This window comes from Gossypium hirsutum, chromosome D08 (assembly GCF_007990345.1).
Source record: "Gossypium hirsutum isolate 1008001.06 chromosome D08, Gossypium_hirsutum_v2.1, whole genome shotgun sequence".
Taxonomy (NCBI): domain Eukaryota; kingdom Viridiplantae; phylum Streptophyta; class Magnoliopsida; order Malvales; family Malvaceae; genus Gossypium; species Gossypium hirsutum.
In genome coordinates this window covers 8,275,941-8,294,447 of record NC_053444.1, presented here as the reverse complement: position 1 = coordinate 8,294,447, position 18,507 = coordinate 8,275,941, and the positions used below count along the sequence as shown (strand labels likewise).

General features: G+C 36.1%; 4 protein-coding genes across 4 annotated transcripts; 3 read left to right on the top strand and 1 right to left on the bottom strand.

The window, feature by feature from the left end:
* Positions 1-299: 299 nt before the first annotated feature.
* Positions 300-1,941, top strand: LOC107918726 (MATH domain and coiled-coil domain-containing protein At3g58360). Its single transcript, XM_016848316.2, has 6 exons — positions 300-416; positions 516-645; positions 728-897; positions 975-1,260; positions 1,338-1,504; positions 1,580-1,941. The coding sequence occupies exons 1-6, from the start codon at positions 392-394 to the stop codon at positions 1,735-1,737; spliced, it is 936 nt and encodes a 311-aa protein (XP_016703805.1). The 5' UTR covers positions 300-391; the 3' UTR covers positions 1,738-1,941.
* A 1,273-nt stretch (positions 1,942-3,214) lies between these two features.
* On the top strand, positions 3,215-4,072 carry LOC107918719 (uncharacterized). Its single transcript, XM_016848306.2, has 2 exons — positions 3,215-3,523; positions 3,690-4,072. The coding sequence occupies exons 1-2, from the start codon at positions 3,300-3,302 to the stop codon at positions 3,928-3,930; spliced, it is 465 nt and encodes a 154-aa protein (XP_016703795.1). The 5' UTR covers positions 3,215-3,299; the 3' UTR covers positions 3,931-4,072.
* Positions 4,073-4,370: 298 nt separating this feature from the next.
* LOC107918776 (uncharacterized) lies at positions 4,371-10,335 on the top strand. The gene is made up of 4 exons (XM_016848358.2): positions 4,371-4,869; positions 4,949-5,107; positions 9,822-9,930; positions 10,024-10,335. The coding sequence occupies exons 1-4, from the start codon at positions 4,534-4,536 to the stop codon at positions 10,200-10,202; spliced, it is 783 nt and encodes a 260-aa protein (XP_016703847.2). The 5' UTR covers positions 4,371-4,533; the 3' UTR covers positions 10,203-10,335.
* Positions 10,336-16,305: 5,970 nt separating this feature from the next.
* Positions 16,306-17,280, bottom strand: LOC107908229 (uncharacterized). The gene has a single exon (XM_016835471.1). The coding sequence runs from the start codon at positions 17,278-17,280 to the stop codon at positions 16,306-16,308; it is 975 nt and encodes a 324-aa protein (XP_016690960.1).
* Positions 17,281-18,507: the final 1,227 nt, after the last annotated feature.

Below are 18,507 nucleotides of genomic sequence, written 5' to 3'. Positions count from 1 at the left end.
TTGAAAATTGTTTTTTTCATTTCAGGCTTCTATACAAATAGAATCTTCATTGTTGAGTTGAGGTAAAAAAACATGTTTGGAAGGCAAAGTTCTGAGATGGGTTTTCTTGCAGATAATGTAAGAATCAAACACAATCCTCGTATCAACATTACGTGTCCCCCTAACCAGTGCCTGTCTCTCAGGATAAGTATTCATATTTAATGTAAACCTGGAAACCCCACCATGGGGGATCCTAAAACGTGTTCAAAGTTTACAAGACAAGCAAATGTTCATACATATATATTATAGGACAATATATAATTTCTTCATCTTCCATTCATATATAAAATAAGAACTTTTTTAAAAGAAACGAAAAAAAAAAAAACCCTTCACAGTGTTAATAGCTTAGCTAATGGAGGATAATCCCAAGAAACTTGGTTTGATTTTCATTGTTCTTCTTCCTTGAAACTGTCTTTCTATAATATTGATTAGTAATGAAATAGTCTTGTTTTTTTTTTCTCTTGTATGTTTTGTAGGAATCAGAAGAATAACAAGAGATTTCCCACCAGCTCATTTCTTATTTAAAGTTGAAGCCTTCTCTTTGTTGGCCAAAACAGGTGTTGAAAAGTATGAATCTGATGCTTTTGAAGCTTCGGGTTACAAATGGTATGAACATATATATATTAAAGAAGTCATTGTTTGAGAATATTGAATTAAATCTTGGATCTTGGTTTAAAAACTTGCCTAGGAGATTGTCATTGTACCCAAACGGAGACAATAAAAGCAATGGAAATGGCTTCATCTCCCTTTACTTAGTAATAGAGGAAACAGAAAATTTACCTCTAACATGGGAAGTCAATGTCAGCTTCAGGTTATTTGTGCTTGACCAGATTCGAGACAAGTACTTAACCATTGAAGGTTTCCATTATTATACTTTTTTTCATGATCATATACGTACATAATTCGCCACTAATTTGGTCTGGTAAACTTGGTAGATGGTGATGGAGCAGTGAAGAGATTTCACTGGATGAAAACTGAATGGGGCTTCGCTCAACTTATCTCCCTCGACTCATTTAACGACACATGCAATGGGTACCTTGTTGGTGATTGTTGCATATTTGGGGCAGAGGTATTCCCATTGGCACGCAATTGTAAATGGGAATGCCTTTCCATGGTTAAACAACCTGAAGACAACACCATAATTTTCAAGATGGATCACTTCTCCAAATTAGACAGGAAGTATTACGAATCTTCTGTTCATACAATTGGGGATTCAAAATGGTATAATCAATTCATTCCCTCACTAAAAAAAATTGATAATAAAATGGTATAATCTTGACCCCATGAACATTAAACAGGAAATTGACAGTTTACCCAAGGGGAAATGTGAAATTCAAAGGCAAAGCTCTATCAGTGTTTTTAGAGCTAGTTGAAGCTAATAAGCTTCCTCCTAAGCGGAAAGTCTATGCAGAATACAAGCTACGAGTAAGGAACCAAATGAACGATAATCACATGGAATTTTCAGGTGCTTTTTTAATCAAAATTTTCAAATCGAAACTCAAAATTCACCTGTAACGTTGGGTTTGTGTTGAAATTGTAGTTGAACGTTGGTTTAGTGCAACAAGTGTTAACTGGGGTTACCCACAGTTCATGACGCTCAAGGTTGTTCATGACCCATCCAAAGGCTATATCGTGTGTGATAGCTTAATTGTGGAAGCAGAAATTAACCTGGTTTCTCAAGTCAAGCGTTTCTCATGAATTATTTCTTTTATTTATTTATTTATGAAAATTTAAATGGTAGTTGAAGGTGAAATTGCTGTCACTTTTATGACCAGATTTCTTCATTAGTGAGGATGATGCATTGTTACCATGTATTGCTCTTGACAACTTGGATTTTATCTGTCTATTTCTCAGCTTACCAATTTATTTATCTAATGAATAATACCAATAAAGGTTAATTTCTCAAATATGAAGTTATTGTGTTTTGTATTTTTATCAATCCAGATATCAATTTCTAAATAAAACTCCAAATAATGAATGTGGTCATATTTTGGTTTAATTTCTCTTCATTTTTCAAATTTTGAATTTCTAGTCTTGATTTATATGATAACCATTAAATTTTATTTCTATCATTTTATACGAAAAATATATTATATGTATAACACTATGTCAATTTATTATTTTCACATAATACTCACACAAAAAAGTCATTCAAAGGTTATTATTTGAGTCAGGATTAAATTTTCAAATTTTGAAACGCGTAAAACTAAAAATAATCAAATTGAAGAATAATGATTAAATTCATAACTTATGCATAATATGAGACTAATAGCAAATTTTAACCTGATGAATTTAATTGTTACTGTTAAAATTTTAAAAAAAACATTAAGGACTAAATTTGACCAAATTAAAATATATGGACTACATTCACAACTTACACATAATACAATGATTAATAGCAAAATTTGACCAATAAAAAAATTTATTATCAAAGTTGTGCCGTTATGATATGTACATATTTAAATACCGAACCAAATAAGTAAAAATATAGAAATTAAGTTAATGAAATGTTACTAAAAATTCAATAAGAATAAGTGGAGCAAACATGATATAAATATTAAATAGAACTCTAAATAAAGAAGTTTATAGTGAAAGTTGAGTTGCCGCATATTTAAATATCGGTATTTAGTTTTTAATGTTGAACTATGGGGTATTCTTAATAACTTGAGAATTTTACAAAGTCGAAAGTATGATGGAGTATTAATCAAAACTGATAGTCATGAAGTTATCCAAGCTATTCAGGAATCATTTTCAAAGACATCTTCCTCAACACTTATCCGACGCATTTAACGGAACTTGTTGGATATTGATCAATAGAAACTCGAATATATTCCTCGTGAAATGAACCTTGAAGCCGATTATATTGCTAAGATGACTTTTGATAGAAATGAGGAGTTTCAGTTAATTGAAGATATTCCTTTAGAGTTGATACATACATATTTAAATACCGAACCGAATAATTAAAATTATAAAATAATATAGAAATTCAAGTCGCCGCGATAAGTACATATTTAAAGGCCGATATCGAATAAATAAGTAAAATCATAGAAATGAAGTTATGAAATGTAGTGGAAAATATAGCAAAGTTGGTAGGATTTGGAACCGTTGCGCCCCTAAACGAAAAAACCCTACACGGATACATCTTACCTTTTAAAGCCAACGTGCCTGAACCATTGCCATTGCCCTATATATACCCACTGTTTCTCTCAATTTCCTCACACCCTTCAGATATACAGAGTTTCTTCTCCAACTAACATCCCATGGATGCACCACACTGGGCCTTGTCTTCTGATGGCAGTGGGTGGATGATATATCATCCTCAGCCGTGGATGACCCAACTGGTTGAAACCAAACCACTGGATGCTACTGCTAAGGAGTGGTCTCCTCAAACCGACGGTGCTCCTGAGGAAGATCGGTGCTTGTTCATGACCTTCTCCAATGGACACCCTGTAACCGAGCAAGAAATCTCCAGATTCTTTACCCTGTAAGTATAAATGAGCCTTTAGCCATTTGTATCCAACATGGTATGTATCTTATACGGGTATTATTAGATTATGTTGAATCTTTTTCATATGGAAGATATTTGAAAGTCATATTTTTATATCCATACGTAAGACCGATAACTTCGAAATGATTTGCTTTTGGTGCAGTCATTATGGGGATTGCGTGGAGAGGGTGTACGTGCATTGGCCGCAGCCCAAGGATTCTGAAGAGAACAATATAACAACACCGCAGTTTGGAAAGGTTGTATTCAAGGCAAGTTGGATTCCATTAGTGATGACATTGTGTGGAAAGAGGCAAATCAAGTTCATGCTGGATGGGAAGACGCTTTGGTGCAAGATGTTTGACCCCCAAAAGGCTCAAGCTTTTAAGAGGAATGGGGCTTCTTGATTTCTTCAATTGTGTTTTTTGTATTTTGGTTGTCATCTGTTTTACAATGGCATTGTTGCATGCGATTTAAGATTTTCCATAAATTTTGAAGACAAAAAACCATATGAATCCTCTTCTTTAGAGGCAGACATTTTTATTTCGTTATTATTATACATGGGTTTATTAATCTCGTGACACCAACTATGAAATTTAATAAGCGAAATTTAATTTGTTTTTCAGTTAGTCTGAAGCATAAATTTATTAAAACTGAATTTAACTGGTTGAATTGAGTTCGTAAAATAAATAATGGATCAATCTATAAATCGATACGCATCTAATTAAATAAAATTTTATAAATTATTTAATAACTTCAATATGAATTCATAAGATTTGCGTTTAATAAAATAATTAGAATGAGAAATTTTCACATTTTATATGAAATAATATTTTATTTGAAGATCTAAAAAAACGGACATTTTCAATGCACCCATCTCCAACATTGCAACACCTGTATTTTTATTTTGAGGAAATAAAAATATAGGATGGCAACTGTTCTAATGGTGCTTGCTCTGCCTTGCAGATTCCAATCTCCACGCCATTCGTTGCAGAATTCTAAATCATTCCATGGCTTCGACTGAGTCGGAGACAACAACGTTTTACCAAAACGTCCTCGTAATGAGGCACGGCGACCGCAAGGATAACTTCGATCCCACGTGGATAAAAACGGCGGAGAGGCCGTGGGACCCTCCGCTTGTAGACAACGGCATGGCTAGGGCTTTCCGAACCGGTCGCACTTTTCGCACCATCCTACCCTTCCAGATCCACCGAGTCTTCGTCTCCCCTTTTATCCGCTGCGTCCAAACCGCATCCGAGGTCGTCGCCGCCCTGTGTGCCGTCGATGTCGAGGCCAATGCCAAGTCATCTGCCGACGTCATAAAATTCGACCCATCAAAAGTCAAGGTCAGACCAATTTACATAGAAAAACGATTCCTTCTTGTTTGTTTTTTTACTGCAAAGCTTTTTGTTGTAATTTTTACAGGTTTCTATTGAGTATGGTTTGTGTGAGATGTTAAACAAAGAAGCGATTAGGGTTGATGTAGCGCCGAAAGATGGAAACTTCGGTTTCGATGTTCCACTGCTTGAGACTATGTTCCCGAGTGGGACGTTGGATCCTAGTCTTGAACGAGTTTACGGAAAGGTAGTATTCGCGGTGGATTTTCATCTTTATCCATTGCCAAACAATTTAAGAATTTTGTCAATGTAGTTTGCATTTTTTTTCCTCGGCAAGTCGACATGATCCGGTTTATCATAATTTTTTCTAACTGCATATTTTGGTTTTATCATTAATTATTGAATTATTCAAAAGTTTTAATTTAAATCATTAAGAAAAAAAAGGAAATTATTCAAAAATTTTAATTTAAATCATTAAGAAAAAAAAGGTTAAATGCAATGTGAACACTTTTTTTTCTCTTTTATGGTTGAGTTTTATAATTTAGTTTTTTCATAAAATAATTTTAAACCTTACGAATTTATGAATTAAAAATTAAATAGTTTTTTCTTTGATCTTCGACACTGTTTGTCAGATCAATTTAGATATAAGATCAATTTAAATAGTTTTTTCTTTGATCCACTATATTGATTGTTAAATCGTTGCTAGGAACTCATTAACAGTGACTTAAATAAAAATTTTGAATAGTTTAGTGACTTAAATGAAAATTTTCAAATAATTTAGTGCCTAAATTGTAATTTATTTCAATCAAGTGACAAAAATAAAAATTTATCCTTAGTTTAGTGATTAATAGTGTAGTTTACTCTAATTTTTTCCAATATTACCTTTAGAGATTAGTAAAAAAAATTCAAACATGAGCCAATTTGATAGAGAGGTTTTTTTTTTTTTGCATTTGGTTTCGAGATGAGTCAAGATTAGTATAGTTCTTCAATGAATTGGGTCGAATCGTGTTTAGGAAAAAAAACTTGCCCCAACCCGAGATAATAATCATTCATTATATATAACATTAGTTTAAATGATTAGTGTTGGTATACTGGTACTCTTTTTTATTTCACAAGCAGCCTTAAAAAGTTGTTATTTGTTTTTTAGAATATTTTTTTCTATATTTTTATATCCCTATAGAACACTTGTCAACCCCTGACTCTATTTGTCGAAGCCAAGAGGGTCAAAGAGAATGAAAAAAAAGTCAGTGAAGTGTTTTTTATGTTGTGGTTCGCATAGGATGCGAGACTGTCTAGAGTGATCTAAGTTATCAGCAGTCACTAAAGAAGATAGAATGGAGCTAAAGAGAGGCTTTAGAGCTTGGATTAATGATACTTGATTATGTGAAAGTGAAGAGCGATCGCAAGCAGAAAGGATTGATGTATATGGACATCAACATCACAGGTCAAAGAAAGAGTCTCTTGTTGATACGGAGGAATTAGACTTGTTCATATCAGAGAAAGTTGTGAGTAAGCTTGGTCTCTCAATTAGTAAACTGACTAAGAGGATCAAGTTGGTCTCAATTGTGGGAGTAGCACAAGGAGTTGAGGTACAAGTTGGTTAATGAAAAGATAATAAATGTTTTGAGGCCATTCACTTGGATGATTTCGACTTTGTTCTTGGCTTGAATTTCCTTGATAATAGTAATGTTTTACTGGTTCTTTTTGTCGATTGTATATGTATCTTGGATACCCGACAACAATAATGTGTTGTATTGGTGAGTCGAGACATAAAGGGTGGAATCAATGCATTGTTGGCAACCAACTAGTTAAAGATGTTTTGTGTTGTAGGAATATTGACAAGGTTTTGAGGTCATTCACTTGGATGGTTTCGACTTTGTTCTTGGCTTGAATTTCCTTGATAATATTAATGTTTTATTGGTTCTTTTTGTCGATTGTATATGTATCTTGGATACCCGACAACAATAATGTGTTGTATTGGTGAGTTGAGACATAAGGGGTGGAATCAATGTATTATTGGCAATCCAGCTAGTTAAGGATGTTTCGTGTTGTAGGAATATTGACTTAATAAGTCAGAGTGTTACGAAGACCCTCTTGGAAATGCTATAGAGGTAGAAAATTTATATGAAGTTTGTTAAGTTATTAGTGGGGCTACTACCTATGAGAGAGGTGAGTTGTGCATAAGACTTTGAGAGAAAAGTAATTATGCAAATTGAACAGTTGTATTGAGTAAATGTAATGGGCGAGGTACATCTCAAACACTTTCCTAGTTTTTTAAATTATGATTTACCGTTAGCTTGGCAAAGACACAGGGGGCCCTTTTAGAGTTCTGAAGCAAGTAAGTTGAGGGGTTTACAAACCAGAGTTAGCAACAATATTTAAAGTTAACCTGATGTTAAATGTGAGTGTGCTAAAGTCTTTTTATGTGGATCACGAGGATCCCAATCGAGGCAAGTCACAATGGAGGCAAGTAAGAGCGGTGACTTCTCACAATCAAGATGTACAAAATAGGAAAATAGTTTGAGTTAGTGGGTAGCAGAGACATAAGCTGAGGTAAATATTTCGAGTGGAGGAACTACTCGACAAAAAGATTATTTAGGAATCAGCTGAGGCATCAAGATGAGTCAAACCACTATGACCCCAAAGACGCGACAAAGGTGTCGCAAGAATGGGCAGGCGAGGATGTCACAGGCTGTGGATCAAAACTCGTGACAAATACACACAAAACATCCCATGGAGATTAACTGATCAAATGAGGCTCATTTAATCTATTTGAACTGGCTCGATTCGTGAAACACATAAAGAAACTCATCTACTTGAAGTCTTGGTGACCCAGTGAAACACTCCAATAAAATTAAAATTGGATTTACCAACATAATTATTGTAAATCCTAAGGGATAAAGATGTATAGAGTTTAAATCCCTTTGAACTCTCATTTTGTAGATAGGCATAAATCTTAACCATTGATGTAATTTGATATGTACCATTGGATCTAGGGGATCTCAACTATAGATAAAGGCCTTCTCCTTCATTAGTAATCACTCAGTTCTAATTCTTCAAATTGATAGAATACTTTTGAGATTATTTACTCAAATACTTCGTGTGCACTATTTTTCTGTGGCTTTTCTGTTTGTTCGTGGCTTTATTTTTTTTTAGTTTGCTTTCGCTTTATTTGCGGTGCCTTAGAGAATTTCTGTGAGAATTTTCATATCTTGAGAGTAAGGTTGAATTAGGCGGATTTGAACTCAAGAAATCGTTCAAGGTTAAGCGGTTTGTCAGAATAAAGTTCTAGCCCCGTGATACTAGCATAAAGATAAATGATGTTTGTTTATTTCTATGAATAATCAATTTGACTATGTCAGTAATTTAAAATATGATAAAATTACTACACTAAGTACATAAGTTTCCTAGCATTTCTTGATTTTTATGGCGGTGACCAATCAATAGGAAGTGCACCAAATTGATTTAATTAATATTTTCCTTAATGGGAAGCTAGAGGAGGAAGTTTTTATGCAGTAACCTTCAAGATTTGATTTGTTCGCACCTAATGGTTCTATATCAGCGTGCAAGCTTCTGTGAGATATTTATGGGTTGTGGCAGGCTCCACGTAATTGGTTTTCAACATTGCGTAACGACTTGTTGGAGCTTGGATTTCGTCAATCTAAAATTGATGTTTCATTATTTTCTAAGTTTGGTGATGGTTATTTGACCTATCTTGTGGTTTATGTTGATGATGTTTCGGTTACAGGGAGTTCTTTTGTCGAAGTTGTTGATGTTATTACCAAGTTAAGTGCTAAGTTTTCTCTCAAAGGTTTGGAACTACTCAATCATTTCCCTGGAATTGAAGTGAAAAAGAATGATGGTTGTTTGTTACTCGCACAACAAAAGTATATCCATGATCTATTACTTCGAACCAAGATGGATGGTGCCACATCTTGTTCTACTCCGATGGCTACTTTTATAAAACTTATTAAACATGTGGGCTGAGCTATTGATGATGTACAAGGGTTTCTTAGTATTGTAGAGGCCATACAGTATATTTGTCATACTAGGCCTGATATTGCCTTTAATGTGAATAATGTGGTGCAGTTTATACATTAACCGTTGGATACACATTTGGTTGCAGTAAAATGTATTTTGAGGTCTTTGAAGAGCACCATTGGTCATAGCTTGTTATTGCACCAGGGGAGGTATCTCATCTTTCAGCCTTTTCTGATGTTGATTGGAGTAGTAACATTGATTATTGATGTTCAACATCTAGATACTATGTTTCCTTGGGTTCTAATTTTATTTCTTGGAGTTCAAAGAAGCATAAGACTATATTCTAGTCTACTATGGAGGCAGAGTATCATAGTATTGCTGACACTGCTTTTGAGGTTCTTTAAGTGCACACAGTTCTTAAAGATCTTGAGGTTTCAGTTATAGGTATTCTAACTATCTGGTGTGGTAACCCCAGCACCATTGCACTGAGTGTTAATTTGGTGTACCATGCTCGCAGCAGACATGTGGTTCTAGGCATACATTTTGTGTGAAAGAGAGTCAATTGCAAGACTTTACAAGTGAATTATGTGCTAGCAGGTTTTCAGGTTGCAGATATTTTAACTAAGCCATTAGTATCATCCACCTTTTTTGGGCTAAAGAAAAAGTTGAGTGTTTTCTTTGGAAGAGTTATCCAGTGCTTAAAAGGAGGAAGTGAAGAACTAGTTGTTAGTAGGTTATTAATTAGTTGTATATTTGTACTTGGAGTATAAATACGTGTGTTGGTACTAGTAAAAAATAAGACTGATGGTTGTTCTATATCTCTAAAAAGCTTTTATTTTTTGGTTATATTTTCTCTAGTCTATGGTCTTCTTCAGTTGCATTGCTTTTGTTTCAAGTTCATGCATTTTTTAGTCTTTCCAGCATAGTTGGATGCAACTTATTATGCCTAATTCAACATCTTTTGTCTAAAAAATTCACAGATGCCACAATGGGAAGAAACGGTGGATGAATCTAGAAGTAGATATAAACAAATTATTAAGGCATTGGCTGATAAATACCCCTCTGAGAACTTGCTATTAGTCACACATGGTAAGCTTCATCCTCTTTATACCAAACATAATTATAGTGATTTCATTGCTTCTAAATGTTTGAGTCCCATTTGTTGTTTGTGTCATATGGTAGGGGAAGGAGTTGGAGTTTCGATATCTGGGTTCTTGGAGCACACGACAGTGGTTGAAGTAGAATATTGTGGTTATGCAGAGTTAAAAAGATTAATGACATGCAAAAATGGGTCAACCACTGCTGGAAACTTTTTGGTGCTTACAAAAAGTGGTCAGAGTGGGATTACTTATTTTGATTAAAGAATGTTTCAACAAATAATCAATTCTTCTTTCATGAAAATCTTGTCTTTTTACTTCCCTTGCATGACGATGAACCAATGCCTTTCTTTTCTTTGGATGATGAAATTGATGATATTGATTCCATTTTGCTAAAGTTGGTGTCTCAATTTGAATATGTACTTTAATCTGCCCTACAAATTAGCATGTTGTTGCTCAAAAAGTGTTTATGATTAGGGTAATGAGAAGAGGAAAGCCTCAAACACTTGGAAATAACAATGATATACAAGGAACAAATTCCTCTGCCTCTACTTGGTATCTCACTCGTATCTTTATTTTATTTTCAAAGAGTTGTAATTGGTTTAATTTGATAAAATATTTGCCTCAAAATTAATTCTGAACATAATTACATATTTCCTAAAATAAATCCCTAATTCACATAACCCCTGAAATCTATAAACAAATTGAAGAAAACTGAAATTCAATGCCTAAAAACATAAATCTTGCTTAAGAGAAACTTATGACAATGAAAACAGAGATATGCCATAAGATAAGAAAACGGAGCTATAAACAAAAATAGCAATGAAAAATGAAGAATGTAAGAGTTAATCATCACAGTAGAAAGAGGGGGGGAAAGCAAAATCAAAATCCCAAAGGAGCAAAGCTTTGAAGATTTAGTTCCATCATCTCTAAAGGTTTCAAAATCCCCAAAAGAAAAAGCAATTTTACACAGTCCAATTTGATTCCATTATCTTCTTATTACAAGGCTTTAAAGGCAAGAAAACAAACCCAACAGAAGAATTAACTTCCCCGTTAATATTGGTAAATGTCAAAAACAAAAGGCAAGATCAAATGCAATAGATTTCACAGTTGGATTTGTTGTAAAGGCTCAATAACATGCTCCTACTTGAAGAGAGAATAAATATAGATGGAAACATAATGAAACTATGAGGTGAAGAAAAAAAAAGAGATTATTTTTTTAACTTAATTAGGCTATGTGGCATATAATATTGGTGGGCAAGGTGATTCCAAATAGAGACCGAGGATTTTTATTCGAAATACAATGGACAAAAATTTGCTTTCTGGTTTAAGACAAAAACTTCGTTGTATTTGATTTATTAAAGTCAACAAGCAAAACATGTGGAGCCATGGGGTTGTCAGTTTCATGAACCAAATCATCTATTTTTTTCACTCTTTTGTTAACGGTCATCCATTGGTGAAAAACACTAGTGAAAAATTAAGGATCCTCAAATCTAGTCGAAGGGTTTGTTTGGTAGAGTGGGAAGAAAATTAGAAAGAAAATTGAATTGACTGAAAGAAAAGTAGGAAAAATGAAAAAACTAAGAAAGAAACAATTTTCTTTCCATCTGTTACTTAGTAGAGTTGAAAAATGAGAGGAAAAAAAATGAAACTTTTCAAAGAAAATGCATAATTTTGAACTAACATACACAACCATCTCTTATTTTCTTTCCTAAATTTTATTTTCTTTCTACGTTTCTATTTTCTCTTTTCATCCTTTTACTTTTTCATTTAACCACAAACACGATAGAATCTTGGCTTTCTAAAGACAAGATGGGTATAATTAGGGTTGTGGAGCTTAAGGGGGGGATTTTGATTGAGCCTTAACATAATATTACACTAAAAAGCAGAAATTTTCAATGCATGATGGTGAGCAAGACTGACTCTGTTGTGAGCTGAAATGTTAGCAAAAGAATGTCAAAGCTAAAGTCAAAACGAGAAGTTTAAGAATTAGTGATACAGAGCGTTTTGTTATAACAGATTTTTTCCACGTCATTTCTTTCATTGTAATCTCTTTAAACCTGCATGTTTTGCATGGGGAGCATTATTCAAGGAATTATTCAACAAACAACTCTCTCTCCCTCATTCTCTCTTTCTCTCTTTTCCCTCAATCTCTCTCTGTTCTCTATTCGTTATCTCTCCCGTAACAAGGGTATCAGAGCTTTCACGATCCCTTTGATGGCCGGCGAAGGTGTATCGACGAGGTTGCAAAAGGAGGTGGACAGTATGCAGCAGGAACTTTTGAAAATGCAAGAGGAAATCGCGCAATTGGAGACCAGAATGGAGACCAAAATGGATACCTGATTGCAGGATTTCAAAACCGAGCTTAAGGGTGATCTTCAAGCTTTGTTGAGTCAGTATTTTAGACCACCACCAACTGGGTCTTCAGCAAACGTTCCACAGGACAAAGGGAAGGGGGTTTTGGGAGCTCCTCCTGGGTTCTTACCTAAGAATGCCGAGCTACCTCAGATGCAGACGGATCCTTTGGTTTCTGATGGGGGTAATTTACAGATGAAGAATTCTTAATTTGTGTTGGGAACTTCTGCCCCACTTAGCCGGTTGGAATGTCCCAAGTTCGACGGCATCGATTTTCGGGGATGGTGGACCAAGTTGGACTAAGTTGGACCAATACTTTGAAGCAGAAGGTACCCCTGATGCTTGTAAGGTTCGCCTTGTAATGTTGAACTTAGAGGGCCGGGCGTTGGAGTGGCATCATTTCTATTCTCAGCGTCATGGAGGTCTGCACATGCTGTCTTGGCCAGCGTATATAAAGAGTCTTCAGGATCATTTTGGTTGTGAGATTTTCGGGGATCCAATGAGAGAGTTGGTCAACCTGAAACAACAAGGTACTGTTGAGCAATTTCAAGATCTTTTTGTCGGGTTACTTAATCAACTACAATTTCCTGAATCATATGCTCTTGTTGGATAAATGGCAGTAGCAAAGAAAGCAAAAACGAATGAAAGAAAAACAAAAGAAAAGAACTCAGCAAGAAAATTTGTAACTGAGAAGTCATCATAATTTCATTCAAACTTTGAATATATGATGGTTACAAAAGTATTTGACAGTTACCTACTAATTTAACTGCTCTTACTTACCAAAAAAATATAGCAACTTGTATACAAAAGAAAGCTGGCATACCAGCTATTACATCAGTCAATCTTTCCTACTAACTTAGCTAACTCATTACAAATATTTAGGCTAAGTTCCATAGGAACAAATATTCAAAAAAGTAATTTTATAACTGAACCAACTCCATTTATTTGCTACAAAATAGTATAGCAGCTAAAATTGTACAATTTGCTGCTGTTGGTCTTTTGACCAATTTGTTGCTGTTGGTTCTTTGTTGCGATGCAGGCCACGGCTTCAACACTCCTCCTTGGTCTGTATGCAACAAACACCAATCCTTTCCTTCAAAGCATTAAATCGGTTGGCTCCCAATGGTTTAGTTAAAATGTCAGCTAGCTGAATTTCTGAGCTGCAATGAATTAAGCTAACCTCCCTAGATTGCTCAGCTTCTCTAACAAAATGAAATTTGATTTTGAAGTGTTTAGTCTTACCATGGAAGACTGGATTCTTGGCTATGGCCACAGCTGATTGATTATCCACTCTAATCTCAGTAGGCTGAACTTGACTTTCATTCAAATCATCCAAAATCTTCCTAAGCCAAATGGCTTGGTTCACAGCTGCTGCAGCTGAGATATATTCAGCCTCTGCTGTAGATTGTGCAACAGTTTGTTGCTTCTTCGAACTCCAGCTGAAAACACTCGAGCCTAAGGTGAAAAAATAACCTGAAGTGCTCCTCATGTCATCAACTGACCCTGCCCAATCGTTATCAGAATAGCCTACGAGTTTCAGCTCCTTTGCCCTCCAAAACTTCACACCAGTATCGATGGTTCCTTTGACATACCTTAATACTCTTTTTGCTGCCTTCAGATGTGCCACATTACTGCAGTGCATAAACCTTGAAAGTAGACTAACAGCATAGACAATGTCTGGTCTAGTTGCTGTTAAATAAAGCAAACAACCAATTAAGCTTCTATATGCCTTCTCATCTACTCGATCATGTTCACTGGCACTTGATAATTTTTCTCCCAATGCAACTGGTGTAGTGACTGGTTTGCATTTCAACATGCAAAATTTTTCAAGCACCTTGGAAGCAAATGTTTGCTGACTTATGAAAATGCCATCACTTCCTTATTTTATCTCCATGCCAAGAAAGTAGGTCATCAGACCAAGGTCAGTCATCTCAAAGACATGTTGCATCTGTTTCTTGAAGTCTTCAATAAGTTGATCTTTGCAGCCAATAACCAACAGATCATCAACATACAAGGAAACAATTAACAAGGTCTCCTCCTGATCCTTCTTAACATAGAGTGTAGGCTCACTGATACTCTTTATGAACCCGAGCCTTGCTAAGTAGCCATCAATCCTCTCATACCAGGCCCTTGGAGCCTGTTTTAGACCATACAAAGCCTTTTTCAGCTTGTAGACCTTCTGTTCTTCACCAGTGACCTTAAAACCCTCAGGTTGCTCAATGAATATTTCTTCATTAAGAAAGCCATTTAGAAAGGCTGACTTAACATCCAGATGATGCACTTTCAAATGCTTTTGAGCTGCCAAAGCTAGCAGCAATCTGATAGTATCCAACCTTGCAACAGGTGCAAAGGTTTCAGAAAAATCAACCCCTTGCTGCTGACTATAACCTTTAACAACCAGTCTGGCCTTATGTCTATTAAGGGAGCCATCTGCATTGTTCTTAATTCTATAAACCCACTTTACACCTATAATTTTTCTGTTTTCAGGTCTGTTTACAAGCTCCCATGTATCATTTTTCTGAATCATTTTAAATTCAGCTTCCATAGCATCCTGCCAGCATTTTTCTTTTTCAGCTTCTTCAAAACATGAAGGCTCTAATATAGTTACTGCACATCTCTCATAGATGTCAGTTAATGTCCTGGTGCCTCGAACAGGTTGATCATCATAGCCATTTTCAGTTACTTCTTCATTTTCAGCTTGCTGCAGATCAACATCAATCTCTTCTCCATCAGGCAAATTTGCTTCAATTCCATCCCATTTTCAGCTACTTGCTTCACTGAATTTTACATCTCTGCTCACTACAACCTTCTTGGTCAGTGGATCAAAGACTCTGTATCCTTTCTTCACGTTGCTGTAGCCAACAAACACCCCAGGCATGGACCTCCTGTCCAACTTAGTTCTTCTCTCCTCAGGTACCAACACATAACATAGACAGCCAAATACCTTCAAATGAGAGACAGATGGTTTCTGTGCAAACCAGGCTTCAAAGGGAGTTTTTCCTTTGACTGCATTAGTTGGCAACCTATTCAACAGGTAAATAGCTGTATTCACAGCTTCAGCCCAAAAAACATTAGGCATTTTAGCCTCAAATAACAAACACTTAGCCATATCAAGGACTGTTCTGTTTTTCCTTTCACAAACACCATTTTGCTGTGGTGTGTACACAGTAGTCAATTGGTGTTGAATTCCAGCATCATCACATAATTTTTGAAACTTTTGAGATACATACTCAGAACCATTGTCAGACCTCAAACATTTTAGTTTGCAATTTGCTTGGTTTTCAACCAAGGCTTTAAATTTGCAGAAGGAGTCATAAACATCTGACTTATGCTTCAAAAAATTTACCCAACAGAACCTTGAATAATCATCAATGAAGAGTACAAAGTACCTGCTGCCATTTAAGGAGGTAGTCTTCATTGGTCCACAGATGTCTGTATGAATAAGCTGAAGCTTCCCTTGTGCTCTCCATGCCTTGTTGACTGGAAAGGGTAATCTGGTTTGTTTGCCTAGCTGACAGACCTCACATACAGCATCCTTTGGCTCAATTTTGGACATATCACTGACCAAATCCATTTTGTGCAGCATGTTCAGTGAATTGTAGTTCACATGCCCCATCCTCCTGTGCCACAAGTCTGTCTCATCAGACTGAGATGCATATGCCTTGGCTTGCAGTTGATTCACATCCACAATGAAGGTTCTGTCTTGCATAGCCACTGTAGTCAACACTTCACCAGCAGCATTTTTGATCAAACAGTTTTTGCCTTCAAAAATCAGAGAGTAACCCTTCTCCAATAGCTGGCCAACACTTAGCAAATTTTGGTCAATGTCAGGTACATAGAGAACCTCTGAAATGGTTTTAATACCTGACTTGGTGCTTATCAAGGCCTTGCCTTTCCCTTTTACCTCCAGCAGCTCACCATTGCCAATTTTAACTTTGGACTTGAAGGTGGTGTCAAGCTCCTTAAATATACTCTTCTCAGAAGCCATATGGTGGGTACATCCACTGTCAATCTACCATATTTTACTAACTTTGCTCGAGCTTGCAAAGCATGATGCTGAAAAGACATGCTCTTCAGGTGATTCAACCTCTTCTGCAGCTTGAGCTTGGTTTTGAAATTGTGGTTGTGGTTTTGGCTTGCTCTTACAGACCTTTTCGATGTGGCCAAATTGCTTGCAGGCTCTACATTGAATGTCTGGTCTGTACCAGCAGTATTTCTCAAGATGAGTAGTCTTCTTGCAATGGACACAAGGTGGGAACTTCCTTTTGACAGGTTCTTTCTTCTTCTTCTCAGTCCAGGGCTTCTTGCCTTTGGCATTTAAGTTTGCACTTGAGCTTTCTCTGCTTCTAGCCTGAAAAGCTCCTTCATAGTGGTCCTCCTGCCTATTTGCCCTTCTCTGCTCTTGAGCATAAAGAGCATTTATAAGCTCTGTCAAAGGGATTGTTGAAAAGTCCCTTGAATCTTCCAGAGAAGAAATTTTTGCTTCATACTTCTCTGGCAAGGTTGTTATGACCTTCTCAACCACTCTTTGGTCACTAAATTCCTCCCCAAGCAGCCTTATATTGTTGGCAGTAGTCATGATTCTGTCAGCATACTGCTTGATGGTTTCTGAGTCCTTCATTTTGAGATTTTCAAAATCTCTTCTCATGTTGATCAGTTGCTGTTGTCTGGTCTTATCAGACCCCTGAAACTCCTCCTTGAGTTTGTCCCAGGCCTGCTTTGGAGTGTCACAAGCCATTATTCTTGTGAAAATAACATCAGAAACTCCACTTTGAAGGCACGACATAGCCTTATACTTCTTAGCACAGTCTTCATTGTGCTGCCTAATCTGGGCTATGGTCGGGTTGGCTCTTAATGGTGGTGGCTCAGTGTCATTGAGAACAACATTCCATAGGTCGTGTGCTTGCAGGTATGTTCTCATTTTCACTGCCCAGATGTTGTAATTTTCTCCAGCAAAGACAGGTGGAGGAGGTGGTGTAAAACTCATTTTTCAGCAAGCAAAACAACCTCTTCTTCTTTTGTTTCAAACACAATTTGCTTAGTGACAGTGTACAACCAAGGCCCTCAAAGACTGAAAGCTCTTGATACCATTTGTTGGATAAATGGCAGTAGCAAAGAAAGCAAAAACGAATGAAAGAAAAAGAAAAGAAAAGAACTCAGCAAGAAAATTTGTAACTGAGAAGTCATCATAATTTCATTCAAACTTTGAATATATGATGGTTACAAAAGTATTTGACAGTTACCTACTAATTTAACTGCTCTTACTTACCAAAAAAAATATAGCAACTTGTATACAAAAGAAAGCTGGCATACCAGCTATTACATCAGTCAATCTTTCCTACTAACTTAGCTAACTCATTACAAAGATTTAGGCTAAGTTCCATAGGAACAAATATTCAAAAAAGTAATTTTATAACTGAACCAACTCCATTTCTTTGCTACAAAACAGTATAGCAGCTAAAATTGTACAATTTGCTGCTGTTGGTCTTTTGACCAATTTGTTGCTGTTGATTATTTGTTGCGATGCAGGCCACGGCTTCAACAGCTCTTAGCATTTTTCTGGGAAACTTGAAAGCTGAAATCGGTCATTATCTGGATCTATTTGCCCATCAACGCTAATGGAAGCTTTTCAGCTAGCTAAAAAATTGAAGTTCTCGTTTCGAATTCGGGAAAAGGGTCTGCAACTTTTGGTGTTACTTCTCCTAGAAATTTTAGCAATGCTTCTATTATATCAAGGCATTCCTCATTCCAGCAAAATTTGTAGCGAGTGGCCAGTCCGCTACTAGGGTCTCATCTAACAACTCCGGATCTAAGAGCATATCTCTAGCCTTGATGGTCGAAAGAAAATAGAAAGGCCTTTGTTTCTGGTGTGGGGTTAAATATCATGTAGGACATAAATGCATGAAATCTCAATTGTATCAAGTTCTGTTGGAACCTCACTTCGATGGTGAGAATGAGGACTTTCAAGAATGCTCTGATAAGTTAGAAGCAAGCGAAACTGAGGAGGAAGGGATTCGATCACCTACAATTTCCTTGAACGCCTTGACGGGGTTGCAAGGACACAATACCATGCGAATGGCTGCTACAGTGGTGACCAATGTAGCTATCATCTTGATCGATTCAGGGAGCACACATAATTTTGTTGACTTGAAACTGGTCAATAGATTGTCTCTGCCAGTGGTGCAACAAGAGCAGCTACGAGTAACTATAGCGA

Excerpts from the sequence above, each read along its gene's own strand:
- LOC107918726 (XM_016848316.2), top strand. The coding sequence starts at position 392 with ATGGAGGATAATCCCAAGAAACTTG. Across the intron at positions 417-515 it reads GGATAATCCCAAGAAACTTG|GAATCAGAAGAATAACAAGA; the intron begins GTTTGATTTTCA and ends TATGTTTTGTAG. Across the intron at positions 898-974 it reads CAAGTACTTAACCATTGAAG|ATGGTGATGGAGCAGTGAAG; the intron begins GTTTCCATTATT and ends TAAACTTGGTAG.
- LOC107918719 (XM_016848306.2), top strand. The coding sequence starts at position 3,300 with ATGGATGCACCACACTGGGCCTTGTCTTCTGATGGCAGTGGGTGGATG. Across the intron at positions 3,524-3,689 it reads ATCTCCAGATTCTTTACCCT|TCATTATGGGGATTGCGTGG; the intron begins GTAAGTATAAAT and ends CTTTTGGTGCAG.
- LOC107918776 (XM_016848358.2), top strand. The coding sequence starts at position 4,534 with ATGGCTTCGACTGAGTCGGAGACAACAACGTTTTACCAAAACGTCCTC. Across the intron at positions 5,108-9,821 it reads TTGAACGAGTTTACGGAAAG|ATGCCACAATGGGAAGAAAC; the intron begins GTAGTATTCGCG and ends AAAAATTCACAG. Across the intron at positions 9,931-10,023 it reads CTTGCTATTAGTCACACATG|GGGAAGGAGTTGGAGTTTCG; the intron begins GTAAGCTTCATC and ends GTCATATGGTAG.
- LOC107908229 (XM_016835471.1), bottom strand. The coding sequence starts at position 17,280 with ATGAGTTTTACACCACCTCCTCCACCTGTCTTTGCTGGAGAAAATTAC.